At 41.2% G+C, this 18336-nt stretch overlaps 1 protein-coding gene across 2 annotated transcripts in view; it reads left to right on the top strand.

The window, feature by feature from the left end:
- The window catches only part of rapgef5a (Rap guanine nucleotide exchange factor (GEF) 5a), a 45192-nt gene extending 27093 nt beyond the window's left edge, over positions 1 to 18099 (top strand). The window contains exons 10-26 of one of the 2 annotated variants that reach the window (XM_034124540.1): positions 1956 to 2101; positions 3025 to 3125; positions 7953 to 8031; positions 8134 to 8278; positions 9783 to 9874; positions 10005 to 10035; positions 10165 to 10243; positions 10489 to 10638; positions 11206 to 11303; positions 12003 to 12125; positions 12573 to 12751; positions 12874 to 12964; positions 13049 to 13099; positions 13211 to 13298; positions 13494 to 13558; positions 14216 to 14270; positions 14601 to 18099. In XM_034124540.1, coding sequence (XP_033980431.1) covers positions 1956 to 2101; positions 3025 to 3125; positions 7953 to 8031; positions 8134 to 8278; positions 9783 to 9874; positions 10005 to 10035; positions 10165 to 10243; positions 10489 to 10638; positions 11206 to 11303; positions 12003 to 12125; positions 12573 to 12751; positions 12874 to 12964; positions 13049 to 13099; positions 13211 to 13298; positions 13494 to 13558; positions 14216 to 14270; positions 14601 to 14719 — 1692 coding nt within the window. In that variant the 3' untranslated portion in view covers positions 14720 to 18099. Of the gene's footprint in view, positions 1 to 1955; positions 2102 to 2284; positions 2388 to 3024; positions 3126 to 7952; positions 8032 to 8133; positions 8279 to 9782; positions 9875 to 10004; positions 10036 to 10164; positions 10244 to 10488; positions 10639 to 11205; positions 11304 to 12002; positions 12126 to 12572; positions 12752 to 12873; positions 12965 to 13048; positions 13100 to 13210; positions 13299 to 13493; positions 13559 to 14215; positions 14271 to 14600 lie in introns of those variants that run through there. The other variant, XM_034124541.1, reaches the window with a different exon arrangement.
- The last annotated feature ends 237 nt before the right edge of the window (positions 18100 to 18336 follow it).

The raw sequence follows: 18336 nt of genomic DNA, 5'->3' as shown, positions 1-18336 counted from the left end.
TACAGTAAAGGATATATGCCTATTTAACGCAATAAGCCTATTTTTACTTGTCATACTCATAATGACCATTTAGAAGATGTTCTTAATGGAGTTCTGAACTAGACGTGCCGTGTTGAACACCTCCGTTTTCTTTTCCTCCGAGTGCCAAGATGGAGGCTTCTGCCAATCAGACCAAAGCCTCTGCAGTAGTGGGCGATTTCTTTCTAACCTGAACTACCAAAACAACCATACAATTAGTCATTATAAGGTCTTACAATGACATTTTAAGTAAAATGTTTAATACAAATAATACATTTTATTTTTCAAGCACTTTATCAGGTGCTCAAAGACGCTTTACAGACGTAAAAAATAAGATAGAAAGTCAAAATCGGGCAATAAAGCAACATTTATCACAGGGACACAGCATTAACACACATTAGAAGTCAGTCTGAAAAGGAGTCGAAGCTTTTGGCTGCATTGTAATATAAAAATATGTTTAAATCATTTTGTACGGACGAAGGTTTCATGAGAAAATGTGATACTTACACACCAAAACACCTGAGGGAGATTCAGTGACCTCACCCCACTGAACATCTGTATCACATCAGGACACACACACACACACACACACACACACACACACATTATATTTGTCTGTCCCAAGTCATACCTCACGTGCTGTCTGTCAGGTTCAGACAACGTCTTTCATCAGAAGATCATAGAGATAGCGTGTGTGTGCGTGAGTAAGTGTGTTTATGTCGGCCTGTCCATTGACTTGAAAAAAAAAAGAAGCTATCTAAGGATAAGACTGCAAGACTAAACACAACTATGCAAAGTCCTACACAATGTAACTGTGTGTGTGTATTAAAGGCCTACCAAGTGCAACAGAAAGACAGCCTTGCAAAGGAAGCTCTCTGTCAGATGTGATTGCTGCTCGATCCCTCTGGCTGCGACAGACGAGCAGCTGGAGGAGCGACGTCGCTTCTTTATCTCTCCTCCTGCTCCTGTTCTCTGCCTTTGATCTCCCTCTCTCCTCTCTTTTTTTCTCTCCTCTCCTCAGGCTGTTTCTTATTGTGCTCCTTTGTCCATCTGGAGCTCTGTTCCACTGTCACTGCAGGTGTGTGTGTGTGTCTGTGTGAGAGAGAGAGCTGGAGTCAGGGATCAAGGTGCTGTTCATTTTGGGAGCAGATGATCATTTGAAGTGTCAGCCTACATTCCCAGTTGTCCCCATTGTTATTTATTACACAATAGCATTTCTTCTAAAGGCAGGAAAGGCAATACTTCCCTGTGATGGTGCCAGCATAATCTGTGCCTGCATGTGTGGACGTGTGCAAAGGCTTTATTCATGTATTCATTCAAGACATTTTAATCTTAAGCGAAAGGGTCTGGGTAACCTGATTGATACTAGATATTTGAGGCCTATGAGAATATCGATGTGTATTCAATATGGCTGGTATTTGTCTTAACGTGTTATGAAAAAAACATTTGGCACATTCAGATTTCTTTTCACTTGATCAGTAAAAAGTTGTGGGCATGGCATAGTGAGCAAAGTATTTTACAGACCAAAATTAAATGTGTTAATCTTCTAGTGACAAATATGTAATGTGTTATTCACCTCAAACATACCTTATGCATTTCGGACATCATACACACTAATATACTGTATGTATATAAATATCTGTAATCAGCTAGAATAGGCCTTTAATATCATCAAACTTTTCATTTGGCCTCTACTGGAAACACAGGTATTTTGGTTCTCTTCCTTAGTGGGTAATAAAAGCTGACTGGGTCAAAAAAGCTGCTCAGTCTAAAACAAGAAAGGACACAAAGTGAGTATATCATTGTAGACTAAGTCTGAAAGTATCTATTGTTTAAAAAAAAAAACATCCAATGTTTACACTCCCTTAAATCGCATTTTAAACAGTTTATTCTTTGCCTCACTTTGTGACATGTCTCTCTCCCTTTTTCCCTCCCAGGAGGCAGTGGGGAGGGTGTGTCTGAAGGAGAGAGGACGGGACGTGTTGGTGTTGCGGAGAGTGACTTCCTCAGTGACGTCTCCATCGGACCGGCCTTCGCCCACATCGTCAGGAGGCGGGTCCAGAGAGGAGGACTGTGACAAGAGGTCAGTCCCTCCTCCTACATAACAACAGCCCTCTCAACCAACAGTAGCAACAACAACATAATCATAACACTTCTCCTCGTCCACTCTGGGATGTTGCAACGAAAAACTCATGCACGTACATGCAACATATCAGAAGTGCTGTCAACACTGTGTGTGTGTTTGTCTAAGATAATGTATGCTTTGGCTTCTGGCACAGAGCTGATAGAAGAGAATGGCTTTTTTGTTTTCAGCTGGAAGCCAAACAAAGATGGCACCAAGGCTGGTTTACTTCCTTCCACGAATCTGTGTATGTGTTTAGAGTTATTTTTCTGTGTGTCTGCGCAAGTGCCTTTTCTCAAAGTTAATTTCTTTTGTGCAGTGTCTGTGTTAGTGTGTTTTTAAGCCAGCGTGTGCCAAGTCCTGAGGCACATTGCAGGGAGTGTCAGTGACAGGCAGGTTAAGTGGGTCTGTGTATGTCTGTGTGTGTGCGCAGTGCTCAGCATCTTCAGTAGCAATCAGTTCCCTCCGAGTGCTACCGTAGAAACTGTCACAGAGAGCGTTTTAATCTCTGGAGCTCTTAGGCTGACGGCAATGCAGTTTACCCCACAGGAGAGCACCCTTCCTGGGTATGAAGAGCTTAGATGAGGGCTGATCCTGCGGAGGTTGTTAGATATGAAGATGACCACGGAGGTAGCTACGCTTGCCAAGGCAGAGGAGGACATAGAGGATGACGATGAGGAGGACGATGATGACGAGTGTAGCAATCACGATGAAGATGGTAGCTGTTCAGAAATGTGTGCTTTTGACGTTCCCCATTTTCGCTTCATCGATGACGACGATGTGGAGGAGAATAAGAAGGAGGAGAGTAAGGGAGGGTGGAGGAATGGAAGTGGTCGTTCTTGGTGCTCTAGTGAAGAAGATTGTTGCGACTCTTCGTCTTGCAGGTATGTGGTGGTGTCCGGGACGCCCCTCAAGATCTTGGAGCATCTGCTGAGTGACCTGCGGCTGGACGACCAAAGAGGGGCGCCAGAGAGCAGGGAGAGCGGTAAGTTTGTCGACACACGTGTGAACACACATGCTTCATGAACACATCTGTGAAAGGGCAACGACACACACGTGTGGCTGTATTTACAAAAAAAGATAACCCGATTGATAGAAGAAAATGACATTTAAACACTGTTTAGTTGAAAATGTGACATTTTGTCAGATAAATTAAGAAGTTGTGGAGTTTATTTCCAATGTTTGAGCAAAGGTATGTTTCAAACAAAGCAACTCCCCGCCCTCTAATTTCAGGGAACTGTTTTTTAGTCCCACACAAGTTACAACACAGCCCAGCCTGGACTTTTTGTGTGTGTGTGTGTGTGTGTGTGTGTGTGTGTGTGTGGTGTGTGTGTGTGTGTGTGTGTGTGTGTGTGTGTGTGTGTGTGTGTGTGGTGTGTGTGTGGTGTGTGTGTGTGTGTGTGTGTGTGTGTGTGTGTGTGTGTGTGTGTGTGTGTGTGTGTGTGTGTGTGTGTGTGTGTGTGTGTGTGTGTGTGTGTGTGTGGTGTGTGTGTGTGTGTGTGTGTGTGTGTGTGGTGTGTGTGTGTGTGTGTGTGTGTGTGTGTGTGTGTGTGTGTGTGTGTGTGTGTGTGTGTGTGTGTGTGTGTGTGTGTGTGTGTGTGTGTGTGTGTGTGTGTGTGTGTGTGTGTGTGTGTGTGTGTGTGTGTGTGTCCTAGGCTCCACGGGAACGAAAACTGGTTGAATCCGCATATTTCTCATGCGTATAGCCCTCTAAGCTCGACGACGCCGTAACGGAAACGTAGAAACAGACCCTGCAAACGACAACGGGTCCAAAGGTGGATAGATCTGGGAACGGAGCGCTCTGGGGGGTCCAACGGGGCCGTGTGGTAGCCTATACGGTCATCCGTTTCTGATAATGACGACGCAATAGCCCCGCCTCTGCTGCTCACCCCCGCAAAAGTACACTGCACACTGAATTCAGATTATTTATCTTTATCTCGATATGGACATAAACGCGAGTGAAGTCTAATCTGACAGGACGGAGACACGCAGCTCCTCCCGCTGTGATGCAGCGGGAGCAAAACACACACTTCAAGTCAGATCATCACCCTTAGCTATTTTAATTACCTCTCAAACTACCTAAACTAGTTATAAATATGTTTATTTTTTACTGTCGGGTCACTCGTTACAGGATCAGCTGCTGCATGAGACAGACACTGACGCTGTCAGAAGAGAGGAAAAAGAGACAGGCTCCGTGTATTTTATGATTATATATCATTATATCGTCGTTATTCATTTGTTTTAAAGCTCAATAAATAACAATGAAGACCTTTGACCGGCACTTTTATAATTTTGTCCGGAAGATTTAAACTTTAACACACGTTGACCGGTGAAAAACTCTGCCCGGTTCCGTCGGCCCCCACCAAGGAGAATAAACAGAAGTGCAGCCATGACAACCATTCTTCTTCGCTGCTTTTGTGGAGGAAGTTGCTGCTTTTGTGGAGGAAGTTACAGCGCCACGTACAGGTTCGGCATATGTACTGCAGCTTTTCCAGCGGTTGGATGTAAACGGAGCCGTCTCGTGGAGCTTGACACAATCCGGTGTATATTGCGTGTGGGCGGAAGCTTTTTTGCGTTTGCGTTTGCGTTACTCCGATGCGTTTTGCCGTATGCGTTCCCGTGGAGCCGGGGCCTAAGTCATTGCCTGTAAATCTGTTAGTATGAGGAGCATTCAAGAGGTTAAATGCTCAATGAGTTTCTGAAACGATTCCCTCAGGCTGCTGTAAGCATTTCTGCTGCAAACAATTTAATCTGTCATATATCATTTTCACAATCATCACATGTACCTATGGCTGGTGGGTTATTTCACCGGAGCAGTAACAGTCCTGCTATATTGTTTTACCTCGGGACACGTTCTGTCATTTGTTTTACAGCAGTGTAGTTAGCATATAGACTACATTGAGAGTCGGGCAGCAACTTATTATTTTCATTTGATTCATTTGCACAATTTTTTCCCCTAATGCATTTAAGTGAGAAATTGAATATCTTTTTTTATTCAGTAGTTGGTAAGTCAATTATACATTTTTTGATTATTTTAAAGTAATTGTAGTGTAAGTTATAGTAGATAATAGTATTTGTTATTCTGTTAAAGTAAGATAATCATTCCTGTAGAATAAAAAATAGATAGTGTTCGTATCATTGTGAAGCCATCTTCACTTAAACAACTTAAATCCAGTAGCACTAGAGACACCTGGTTCACAACATGTATTTTATAAAACCCTGCTCTTGTGAGTCGTACCGTTTTAAGACAAGGCGTCTTTATGCATTAACTCCTCAGCACCACCAGTTCCCGGCAGTCCACAGGGAGCCATCTCAATGAATAGCAAGAGAGAGAAAAGGAGGGAGGGAGAGAGACTGAGGGGAAAGAAAAAGGAGAACTGAGATGGTCTTTGTGGAGGAGGACCGCACAATATTTATTTACTGTAGAGAGAAAACACACTTTTTTATTTATTTAGCAGGGAAGCAGATCAAGAGTGTATGTGCATGTTTGGTCTTTGTCTCCGTATCTGTGTGTCTATCTTTCGTACTATGTGCACAGAATAAGTATAAGGGTGTGCACGTGTGTGTGTGTGTGTGTATATTGTTTGTAGGCCCTCTGGGGTGTTGCTGAGCATCAGTGTGCCGTTTTAGCGGGCTTAGCTGTGCAGCATGTAGAACAGGCTTGAACACGCTTCCACAGAGAACGATTACCCCAACCACCCCTTCACACGTACACATAAAAAAAAAACACAACAAAAAACACAGCAGCAGATTACTGCGATTAGTTCTGCACACACACATTTTCTCTCTTTTAGATAAAGTCCCCAAGGTCAGAACCGAATGAGTTATTCAGTGTGTGTGTGTGTGTGTGTGTGTGTGTGTGTGTGTGTGTGTGTGTGTGTGTGTGTGTGTGTGTGTGTGTGTGTGTGTGTGTGTGTGTGTGTGTGTGTGTGTGTGTGTGTGTGTGTGTGGTGTGTGTGTGTGGTGTGTGTGTGTGTGTGTGTGTGTGTGTGTGTGTGTGTGTGTGTGTGTGTGTGTGTGTGTGTGTGTGTGTGTGTGTGTGTGTGTAGTGTGTGTGTGTGTGTGTGTGTGTGTGTGTGTGTGTGTGTGTGTGTGTGTGTGTGTGTGTGTGTGTGTGTGTGTGTGTGTGTGTGTGTGTGTGTGTGTGTGTGTGTGTGTGTGTGTGTGTGTGTGTGTGTGTGTGTGTGTGTGAAAATGGATATTTATCATCACAGGGAGCTGAGAGAGGGCGAGCGTAGGAGGGGAGTAGTAGCTTGAGTAAATGTTACCGCGGAGAAGGAGAAAATAAAAAATGGGGGTGAAGTGGAGGGAGGCGGATGAGGAGTCTGCAATGGAGAGAGAGAGAGAAGGCAGCACATAGACTGATAGCTGGTCAAGAAGAAAGTCAACAAGGTTTTGAATAAATGAAAACCTATAAGTCAGACCTGTCTAAAAATATTTCTTGAGAAAAGTTGTGTTTTTATTTCTAAAGAGAAGACAGTTGATCAAATATTAATGCAGCAGCCTTTGCTCAGTCTTCTATAATTGATTTCTCTTTTCTCTGCCCGACAGAGCCATATTTGGGTCACACATTTTCCCAGGGAAAGAGTTTCACACACACACACACACACACACACACACACACACACACACACACACACACCGTTGCTGTCTCTCTTGCAAATAAGCTTGTTTTTCTCTACAATGTTGTAAATTTGAACCTTTAAGAAAATATACATATAATCTTCTTTTGTATTTGGAAAATATTTGATACAGCGATATAACCTGTTCTACCACTAAACGTATGCTATGCAACCAATTTTGTTCACTTCTGGAGATCAAAAGGTCTCCAAAGACACTTAACATTTCAAAATGTACTATATATGGCGAGTAGTTGCATATTTACATATAAAAAATACTTTTATGAGTCCTTTGTTGGCCGGCTGATATCCAATATTCACTCATTTAAGCTCTTCTTTTGGTCTCCACCACCTCTTTAAGGAAATATATGTCTCTCTAGACTAGAGTCTAGCTGCTAAATGCTCCACTTGTTCATCAGTTAGTGAGTTTGTCCATCAGAAGCCTCTTTCAAATTACACATCATTATTTGATCTATTGTTGGATGTAAAATGATGTATTGTCACTATTTGCAAGCTATTTTAGAGAAGAAAGAAATACATGGCAATGATCATTCTTGAAGTTGAGGGCTTTAAAGCATTTCTCTAACGAGACTAACACAAGGAGGATAACTAATAATGTAACCTGAAGGATGAAAAGAGGGGCAAACTATTAGAGACTTTCAGGTCACTTTCATGTTTACATTACATGTCATTTGTTAGACGCTTTTATCCAAAGCGACTTACATACATTCAGTACTGTGGACAATCCCCATAGGAGTGAATGGATGAATGTTCTATATTATTTTAATGACTGATTGAACCACAGCAGTATTATTTTAAATATGTTATATGTTTATGCCCGTCATCTCTGCTCTGTGTCATTGTGTTGTCTCCTGTGTTCTGTAGTGCCCGGAGTCTGTCTTTTTATTTTCTTCCTCCCAACCCCCGTCCCCTCAGGAAGCCTTTTGCCTCCTGTCAGGTCATCATTGAAAATAAGAATTTGTTCTTAATTGATTTTCCTGGCTAAATAAAGGTTAAAAAAAAAAAAAAAGGTGTAATTTGGGGTGAAGTGTCTTGCCCAGGGACACAACGACATGCTGACTGCAGTGGGACTCAAACTTGCTAATACCACAAATAGATTTGAAAACTTCATTTGCAATACTTTGCTAGTGAAGGACATGGAAGTAACTGTTGATGTGTTTCCTGTGTTTCAGAAACGCTGCTGGATGACTTCCTGTTAACATACCTGGTGTTCATGTCCACCAATGACCTTTGTCAGGCTCTGCTCGGACAATATCCTTTCTGGCAAACGCACTCACATGATACTCGCATGATTCTCACACACATCCTTTCTTCCTCCACACTGCTATCAGTTGTCTCCTTGACTACTCTCACTTATAGCAGTGCCCGCTGCAGGGGCCAAGAGGAGGGTAAAGACGCCCTCTTCAGGAAGCGCAAGGTACTGCAGCTGGTCTCCCACTGGAGCAGGCTCTACAAGGACTTCCTGAAAGAAGAGGAGCACGTCAGGAGCTTCATGAAGGTACGGCACTACTCGTCTTTGTCTCCTCTATTTCAACAGTTTGCCAGTCTGATCCTCTGATGTCATTTCACACATGTCACACACCGATAAACACAATAAGCCTCATTCATCTTCATTTGTCTTTTGGTCTTGTTCTTTAATGGGGTTGTCCTTCTTTAAGTTCTGCACGACAGGACATCAAGCATTTTGTTTTGAGACACAGAGAGCTGAAATTGTGCGTGTGTTAGATCCTTTTGTTTGCTTCTTTTCGTTTTGAACTGTTTTTCAGCTTTCTCCCACAGGGAAACCTTACTGAAGTTTTATCTCATCTTTCTGACAATGCCAGCTAATTAAAAGTAGAAAGAATACAGGCCCTTTTATAGTGTATCATGTGAGAAAAGATGTTTAAATGTGTGGTTCTTTCAGAGACTAATAGAAGATAATCAGGAGAATTATTCCCTTTTACTGTATCTAGTCAAATGTACTGAGTTGGCAAGTTGTTTTTCTAACTTCGGTGTGTTCATGAGCTTTACTCTGTAACATGGAGTTATCATGGAGGCTACAAATAAGAAGTATTGGATTTAGATCGCTCGCAGTGTTAAATAACACTTTGCTGTCTATTTCCGAGTTGTTATTCCACCCTGAAGGGCAGTTCGCACAATGTTGAATAAGATGAAACAGTGCAAATCAGGCCAGCAGTGCTTCCGTAATACTGCGTCACAATATTGCCACGTTACTCTACACAATTGCTGCTTGTATCCACTGTGTTCCTGCTATATTATCACATGGTTGGCTGAATTGCATGATAATCCCCGTGACAGACATGACACGAAAGAGAAACGCGTACACACACACACACACACACACACACACACACACACACACACACACACACACACACACACACACACACACACACACACACACGTACGTACTTATCACACTGCTCACCTGCAAGAAGCGCACACGCTCACCAAATCACTTGTCCCTCCGTAACCTGGAGGCTCTGTATCTCTGTGCCGGGTTGCCATGGGAACCAAAGTGCGAGGGTTGGCATGTGTATAATCTCATATGGAGTGCGTAACCCAGGTGATAGTTGCCTAGTAACAGGAGGAATGAGAGGAGAATTGGGATGGGAGGCTATGGTGGGTCAATGACAGCGATAAGCAGGTGTTTGGAGACGTTTGTGTGTGTGTGTATCCTTGCTGTTTCTGCCTCCTGAGCTTTCATACTTCTTACTAATTCCCTGCCATGCACACACACACACACACATACACACACACACACACACACACACAATCTAACTATAGAGAATGCCTTGTCAGCACAAAGTACAGAATTTGTCTGATGTTTTTTTTATTTAATCAAACTACGCAGCGTCATTTAAACGAAATTTTGCTCAGTAAATGTTCTGCACAGACGGTTATGATAATGCCATGTTATTTTGGTCATTTTATTTGACAGCATGAGATTCTGGATGTTTTGTAAATTATTTAATAGTTTTGTTTTGCTCCCTCTCTGTTAGACCCTGTATAGGTGTGTTTTAGAAGATCTGTACGAGTTCCCCACGCTTGAGAAGGACCTGAAGGAGTTCCAGAAACTTCTGCGTCGCCGACAGTAAGAGTCTTCATCTCTGCACAAGACTTTGTTCTCCATTGACTGACTCACTTTGTGTGTGTATATTGTTTCAATTTCACACTTACTTGCATCCCTGTTCACCGTTGTGCGTCTTGTTTCCCTCTTATAGCACTGTCGATGACTGCCCTCCAAACCAAAAGGTAAACCAGAGAAGGGAGGTTAGATACAAAGCGATACATCCATGAGTTCAACTGTAATACAACTATAAGCAGTGTAGTATAAATACAGAATTGAACATCTCCATGTTTCTTCTTCTCTTTCTCTGTCAGAGTAAACAAATGTATCAGCAGTTGAGTTTGAAGGAAAACTGTTTGCAACCCCGAAGTCCTTCGACCGATACTAGAGAGGGTGAGTAACACACTTACACAACACAAAATGATACATTATGCATAATGACAGTCCATGAGTTTTAATTTCAATGTGCCCAGGCAAATTGCTTCGTATAATTGTTTTAAGTACTTAAATTAAGTAAATAAGCTAAAATCTCTGTAAATACTTGGGTTTTTCTGAATCTGCTTCATTTTGATCTACAGTATTTCTGTTTCAGTCATTTCATGTGTCAGCATATTTACAGTATATGTACCATCTTCCAGTTATTTGCTGTGTGTACGTGAGCGCTGACTCATACCTGAGTATCCACACACACCCATCACTGGAGGCCCATGAGCTGCTAAGGATTGTGGGTCTGAAGATGGACAGGACAGAAGAAGACATGGTGCTTGCTGTGGCATTGCACACTGGAGGTACAGACAGACAGACAGACAGACAGACAGACAGACAGACAGACAGACAGACAGACAGACCATGTTAAGTTTGGTTTGTCAGAAAATTGATCTTTGATTATTTTATAACCATAGAACTATCACCTGCAGCAAACAATATTTACATTATTTTAGATACTTATACTAAACATTCATCCAATACTCTAACTATTTGAACAGTTTGTTTGTTTATTTATTTAACAATTCGTTAATTTGCTTTTAATAATCATGAACTATTACTTTTAGTAAACATTAACTATAGATTGTTAATCTGCTACTGTTAACTATTTTAACCGTTTAATAGCTTCCATCAGCTAATGTGACCTACTCCATCTGTTTGTTTACTTTTAGTTAACATTTCAACTTCAATTGTTCATTAATTACTTTAGGCCATCCAATGTTCTACTTTTATCTTTCTATTTTAATCAATTATCCATTGTCTATGCTTTTTTTAAATAGGTTTAGCTTGTCCCTTAGCAACTGCATGATTTGCGACCCTCTTGGCTCTGAATGGTTATAATCATCCCTCTTGTTGCTTTGTCTCTGCAGAGCGGAGGGTGTTACAGCCCAGTGACTGTGTGTATTCAGAGTCTCTGACCCCACAGGGAAAGCTGGTGGTCTGTCGCAGGGATCTCAATGAGATTATGGTATGTAAAATCTCTGTCCTACCTTTTCATTCTGTCATTCTGTAACCAGCCATCTTTCCATATTTTCACAAACATTCATAGAGGCTAAAAGATGCAGCTTGTAGGTTTAAAGCTAACCTCTCAATATATAATTATTTGGCATTTTACTGCATTTGATATTATTCTTAGCCTCTGTATCATCTTCTCGCTAAATCCAGCATGAAAGTGTGTATTTTAAATCCCAAACATACGTTTTTTCACAGTGTTACTACGAGTCATGCATTTTAAGCAAGCGAAACTCTTAGGCCAGGTGAATTGTATTAACTCTGACTCAATAGGAGAGAAAAGGAGAATGTTGGTGTTGCCAGCCGTGACGGCAGTATTGGAAAGTTCTCTATTAGGGCAAAGTGTACTTCTGTAATGGCGTTTTTTCACAGTGGAGCTTCAGTTGTGAATGCTTTGAATCAGTTTTTGCAATATTTGGCTTTTCAGAAAGTGCAGTTTATTGGATGTTTGTTTCTTAAGGAAAGATATATTTAACAGTCTGTAATCAACAAGCCATTAGATAAATACCTATGAATTAACTGTCGTAACAGTAGGCATGTTATCTTATTGAGCATGTTGTTTTCAGAGTTGCCCGTGAATAGACAACACCTGTGTGTATGTAGTGTTGTTTTGTGTATACCTTGTCCTAACTTTCTATTTGTGTGTGGTGTGCAGCCTCCCTTAACGGACAGTGCTGAGCTAAGCAGGAGGACGGTGCGACTCTTAGGTATTAACACCTGGGATGTGGCAGCTGCTCTCACACACCTGGACTGGAGCCTGTTCAAATCCATCCACGAGGTATACGCACACATACATACATACATACATACATACATACATACATACATACATAAACACACACACACACACATATATGCAAGCGGTGTGTGCACATCGTTCATAATAAATTCATACTCATTGCAAAGATTGCTTGAACATACCGGTAAGCATTAAAGATGCAAAGGCTCAAGACTTGCTGGGTCATGAGAACATACTGTAGTGTTCTTTTGCTGTCTGGACGTGCTGAATGTTTTTGTTTGGAAAAAGTTGAAATAAACACTGTTCTCTGGATGATACTGTATCCTCAGGCACTCTACACCATTTCAATTCATTAATATGAGCATTTGCTTGAAAAAAAAAAACAATATGTCACCGTGGAGTCGGAAAATTGGACCACATATTTTAGAGCATTTTTCTAAAACGCTTGAGGACTTTCACTCACACGTTTCCTCTTTCCACTTGCAGCAGGAGCTGGCGTACTACACCCTGAGCCGTGTGCCCGGTACCGGCCACACGGCGGCGCTCTCCGTCCTGCTGCAGCGCTGCAACGAGGTTCAGCAGTGGGTCATGTCCGAGGTGCTCATGTGTGCATCGCTCAACAAGAGAGTACAGCTGCTCAAGAAGTTCATTAAGATCGCAGCTCAGTAAGAACGGGACACAAACACACTCTCAGAAATATACATAAATAAAAGTGCATTTATTGACAACATCAAGATTTCAACGCTCTATGATGTTAATCATTTTGATATGTTTTGTGTATTTGTAGTTGTAAAGCCCAAAGAAATTTGAACTCTGCATTTGCCATCATTATGGGACTTAACACAGCAGCTGTCAGTCGACTCAACCAAACCTGGGAGGTGTGTTTTTTACTTTTTTGAATTCATCCATACATGGTATTGTATTTTAAATCAAAACCAATGACCAAAAATCTTCCTTTTTAGAAATGTCCAGGGAAGTTCAAGAAGATTTTCTCAGAGTTGGAGCTCATCACGGTGAGCCTTACTCAACATAGATGGAGCTAGATGCAGAGCTGGAAATATAATTGCATTTGACTTTATTTTCAAATGTTTAATTCTCCTCTCCTCTCCCAATCCTTTCTTTAGGACCCATCTCTGAACCACAAAGCCTATAGAGAAGCATTTAAGAAGATGAAGCCTCCCAAAATCCCTTTCATGCCTCTTCTCCTGAAAGGTATCATCTCTAACCTACACACACACACACACACACACACACACACACACACACACACACACACACACACACACACACACACACACACACACACACACACACACACACACACACACACACACACACACACACACACACACACACACACACACACACACACACACTCTAATAATGATTCACCTCCTCTGCTCTTAGATATCACATTTATCCACGAGGGAAATAAGACTTTCCATGACAACCTGGTCAACTTTGAGAAGCTGGTGAGTTGAGTCAGTTTTCTGAATCTTAATGCGTCACAAACAGCAAATGTCACATATACTGTAAGACAAGTGAGTTTTCAAATTCTCCTCCAGTAACTGCATTCATAACAAGATGCAATGCATGAACAGGTGATTTATTGAACACATACATGGTAATTCACCCATCATACTCAAGGATGGCAGGGAACTAACATGCAGATTTTCCCCAGGCAGTCACAATCAGGAAAAAAAACGTCAAACACAGGCTGGAGCTAGTTTGATAACCACAAGCTGGCATTATTTGATATAATAGAGTTCAGGGTAGCCCTGTTAAATGTCGTTGGTAGTCAGTCACCTGCCCAAGTACCTCTTGTGTTATCTGTCTTGATAGACAACCACGCTGCAGAGGAAATGTAATAGTGTTGCTTTGCTTTAAAATGCATCTTTGTCAACTTGGAATATTTATTTTTTAACTATTTACTTCCCCTCTAACACTTAAAAGAAAATAAAGTCATGATTCAATAGCTGAAGCACGTTCGTCTCATTTTGAATAAAAACAGCTGAAATGTTAATGTTGATTGTTGGTGCTGTCAGGCAGTAAAACCCTACCCTTCAATATTAGACCATGACTGGGGGGTTTTGTACTGATGCAAACATGTTTTTCTCCTGAACCAACAGCACATGATCGCAGACACAGTGAGAATGATTCGGCACTGCCAAAGCGACCAGCCAGGTGAGTGTGTTTGAATTCTGTTTGTGCAATGATCCTAACATAACAACTTGTGAGACAGGCTCTCCAGGCTCATTGTTTTCCCCCTTCTGTTAACTTTGGATGAAATATTGATGCTTAGATCCCTTCCTTGGGAGGTATCTACTGCCACCTGCAGCTGGGTTAGTGTGCTGCAACTTATGCAGTTTCTAAGCAACCATTCCCAGACAGTCCTTTTCTCTCTTCATGTGGCCATAATACAGTCTGTGTTTGTACCAAATGTGTGTGTTCTTTCAGCAGAGAGAGAGAAAGCTCTTCATTGTGACGAATGTGCGTGTTTTGTGTGTCTCTTAGGCAACGAGGTTATCGGGGTCGACAGTGCGGATGTGAGGGCGAGCGTTCACTACCTGCACATTATCGACAATCAACAGACGCTTTTCGAGCTGTCCCACAAGCTAGAGCCGCGTGCTTAAAGACCCAACAAACGCACGTACCTTCAAAGACACCAACACAACACACCGGACACAGTGAGGTGGAATGCTAGCACCGGGAACGTGTGGCTTGGAAGACGCTTTGTACAGCAAAATGCCAAACACTCAGGCATACACTGCAACGAGATCAGACTACCAGCAGTGGTGCCAAGTGGCCAATAAGGTGCCACATGTTCTAAAAAAAACAACCTATGAAGACACAGAGCTGCACTGTTCTTAAACAGCTTTATAACATAGTGAAACGTATTTATAAAGGATTTACGGTCAAAGGATTTAAGTTGTAAACACTCTGAACTAAAGACTGATACTTGCCAAACTGAGAGAGAGAGAGAGAGAGTGGAGGACGCTGTAAGTAGTTTGTACAGTATCTATTGGACTGAATATGTTTTTGTGGTGAGCTTTTGGTTATTTATGAGCCTGTTTAGCAGGTGGAATGTTCCTTTATTTCTGTCTTTGATGTCGCGTCCACCCCCTGGAGGTCATCAAGGACTTGACGGCCTCTTCATCAGTCACCAACACAAAGCCAACCATGAAGATAAGTTTATAATCTTTTAGCCACAATCGACCACCTTAATGGTCTCGTATTTCATCCTCATATCGCATACCTGCCTGGTGATGCACGTATATCCAGGATACTTGCCTTAGTTGTTAGGTGTATGATGTGGAGCATATTTATTTTGCTATTGTGTGGATATTATGTAACACAAGCAGGAGTATAACACTAAAACAAACCTACAGAACATCTTCTTTACCTGTTTTACACTCTGGCTTTTAACAAAACACGAGCGGCCTCAGTGAGTGAACAGTGTCTGGCATGTGGAGAAAAGGTTTCTTTGGGACTGACTGTGACGTTGGAACCACTGAAGCTCTCATGAACGTGCCCGATTTCAAAAACTGTTGGTGAAATCTTGACATTTTTTGTTCTCCTTGTTTTCATTTTAAAGTCCTGGTTGACTTTAAGCCAACTGCTCCTCATGCCCTCTTCTCTATGATGTTGTTGTGTGATCATATCATTTTAGATTGTATTTAATATGGACCTATAGACTTTTTTCAGTGCTAAATGTCACATCAAGTCCTGCAGCACAGAGGTCCTGGTTTATTATGGTCACTATTATCAGTGTCTTTTTTGTTTTCACCACAGTGTCATTTCCTTAACTAAGCCCCGAAACGATTGGTCTATGATCATGTAAAGCAGACCAGATGTTTGCTTGGAGGATTTTTGACATTATGATGACTGATATCAGGGTCTGTGTGGTGGTTTTGGATTAGGACAAACAGCCCTACTATATTTGTCTCTTTGTAAAGCCTTATGTGACATTATGTCAAGCGATAAGCCAAGCACACGAGGAGATTTTGACTTTTTATTCTTACTGACTGAAATGTCCACATTATTCAGAAGTCTTGTGTAAACTGTGAAAACACAGGGTGTGGAAAGAATAAAGGAGGCACAAGTGTGATTTAGTAAATCTGCCTGGTAGGAGTCTTACAGCTTTATTTTTGCCTTGCAACCACTAACTAGTATGGACTGAAAATGTATCTTCTCTGAACCAACAGATCCTACAAATATATTCCTGTTTACATTGCCCCGACATGTGAAAAACAGTTTTTATTTCAATCACAGAGGGACCATCCTGAAAAGAAATGTGGAGCAGCATGAGGGGAATCATTTAGAAATGAGAAATGAGTTACAATGACTCGTACAAAGAGACATGCTTTAGATCCACAACATCACCTGGCAAACTATAAATAAGTGTTTGTGTTTATTTTGTCCCTGCCCTGTGTCTGTAAAACGCTTAGCCTGTCACATCAGTGCTACATTTCTGCTGAGTAGGAGAAAACATCCAAAGGCGAGATTCCTAAATGTTATGTAGCGATGCATGTATCGCATTGTTTGGATACTTTTAAAACACGGGTGATAACGTGCAATAGTAGAAGTAGTAGAAATGTTGTTGCCACTAGTGTTAATCATCATTTCAACACCAAGCCTTTCAGAGCACAGGGGCGTGTCTCCTCCAGATCATAATTAACCGGTGGACTGGGATTTCCAACTGTTCCAGTGCCAAAAACATCTCTGGTTCAAAAAGATCAGAGATGATTAAGGTAAAGACTCACTAAATATAATGTGTGTGTTTTGAGCAGCTTAGTCATTTTCTGTGCAAAGACTCGTTTGACGACTCTTAACCTGTTGTGTGTGTTGAGTCTTGAGATCGATCCTCTCCAGGAGTTGTTCATATCCACACATCTACTCAAACTATTCAAGATTATTAGAATAATATTCATAAATTCTGAGAGTGGATTTCCCCTTTAAAATGAGACTATGTAACTTTTGCTGCAGAAACCTTCTTCAGGCAGGTATGGGATGATGCTAGTTGCTAAACTGTTGTTAATCATTTAGCTAAAGACTAACCTCTGTAACAGTGGCACATGTGGAAGAGTCATGAGTCAGCAAACTGACTGTCCGTTATATATATTTAGTGACGTAAAGTTTTTCAACAATAGCCACAATGAGGCTTTAGCAGCAACAAAACCCGGACTGTTGAATTGGACAATTAGTTGTTAAGCGTTTTATTTATAAGACCAACAATGTGTTTTACTTCTCTTAAAAAAGTTACAAAGTCTCATTTGAAAGATGCATTTTGTGAAGTCAGTGATTCTGTGACAGCTAGATCTAATAAATCAGAGCCGTGGTCTGTTCATATTCAGTGTCATAGAGAGGCCTTGTGGTAGTCATTTTATACTAAAAACCTGTACATGACCCACACATGCACAAACACTCCTCTGTTCTTTGTGTTCATAGAGCAGAAGTACTGTGTTATATTACCTATTTATTGTTTTATGTATTTTTGAGGTGACAAACGTTCAGGTGCCAGAGGTTCAGCAAAGTACAAGAGCATTTTGAGAAGAAAAGATGTTTAAGGTTTGAATGCTCGAATGTACCTGTTGTGTTTTGTGATCATGCTCCTCTCTTTCCTCTGGTGCTGTAATGGACAGGAAACCAACAGGAAGGTGTATTTAGTGTTTTAACGGCCATTCTGTGAAGTAATTTTCTTTTCTTTTTTAAAGCAATGTTGTTTCAAACTTGTTTGCATGTTAAAATAAAAAAGTTCACAATTCAAGAAAGGACACATTGAAGGCTTTGTGCTACTGTAATATTGTTTATGTGTAAATATATGCCCATGTTTGGTATGTAGTTTTCAGTTGTACATGAAAAGAAAAGTCAGACAGAAAGCAATATGTCTCTCCTTGTGTCCCAGCAACCTTCTGACCGCTGAAGCCACATGTCTTTTCTAAAGCAGTGTTTTACTATTTCAACATTTGACTGAAATGAATAAATCATAGGTTTTATGTGACATCTCCAGTGACATCGTGGTCTTTTTTGGGTAATGTTCATATTCTGTGTAGTTGTGTGGAACTTAAAGTTTTTGCAAAGTGAACTTTACCAATGTTTTGTGATTGTACTTTGCACAGTAAATAATTGCGGATGGGACTTTGTCTTTCTGGAATACCCGACATTACACAACCATAGACAAACATACACACATTTATACTGCAAATGTATTCATCCTTATTTGAACTCCTAAGCTTAGATCATAATGAAT

This window comes from Trematomus bernacchii, unplaced genomic scaffold (genome assembly GCF_902827165.1).
Source record: "Trematomus bernacchii unplaced genomic scaffold, fTreBer1.1, whole genome shotgun sequence".
NCBI lineage: Eukaryota > Metazoa > Chordata > Actinopteri > Perciformes > Nototheniidae > Trematomus > Trematomus bernacchii.
Note: the sequence above shows the minus strand (reverse complement) of the source record. Positions and strands in the feature narration are given on the sequence as shown.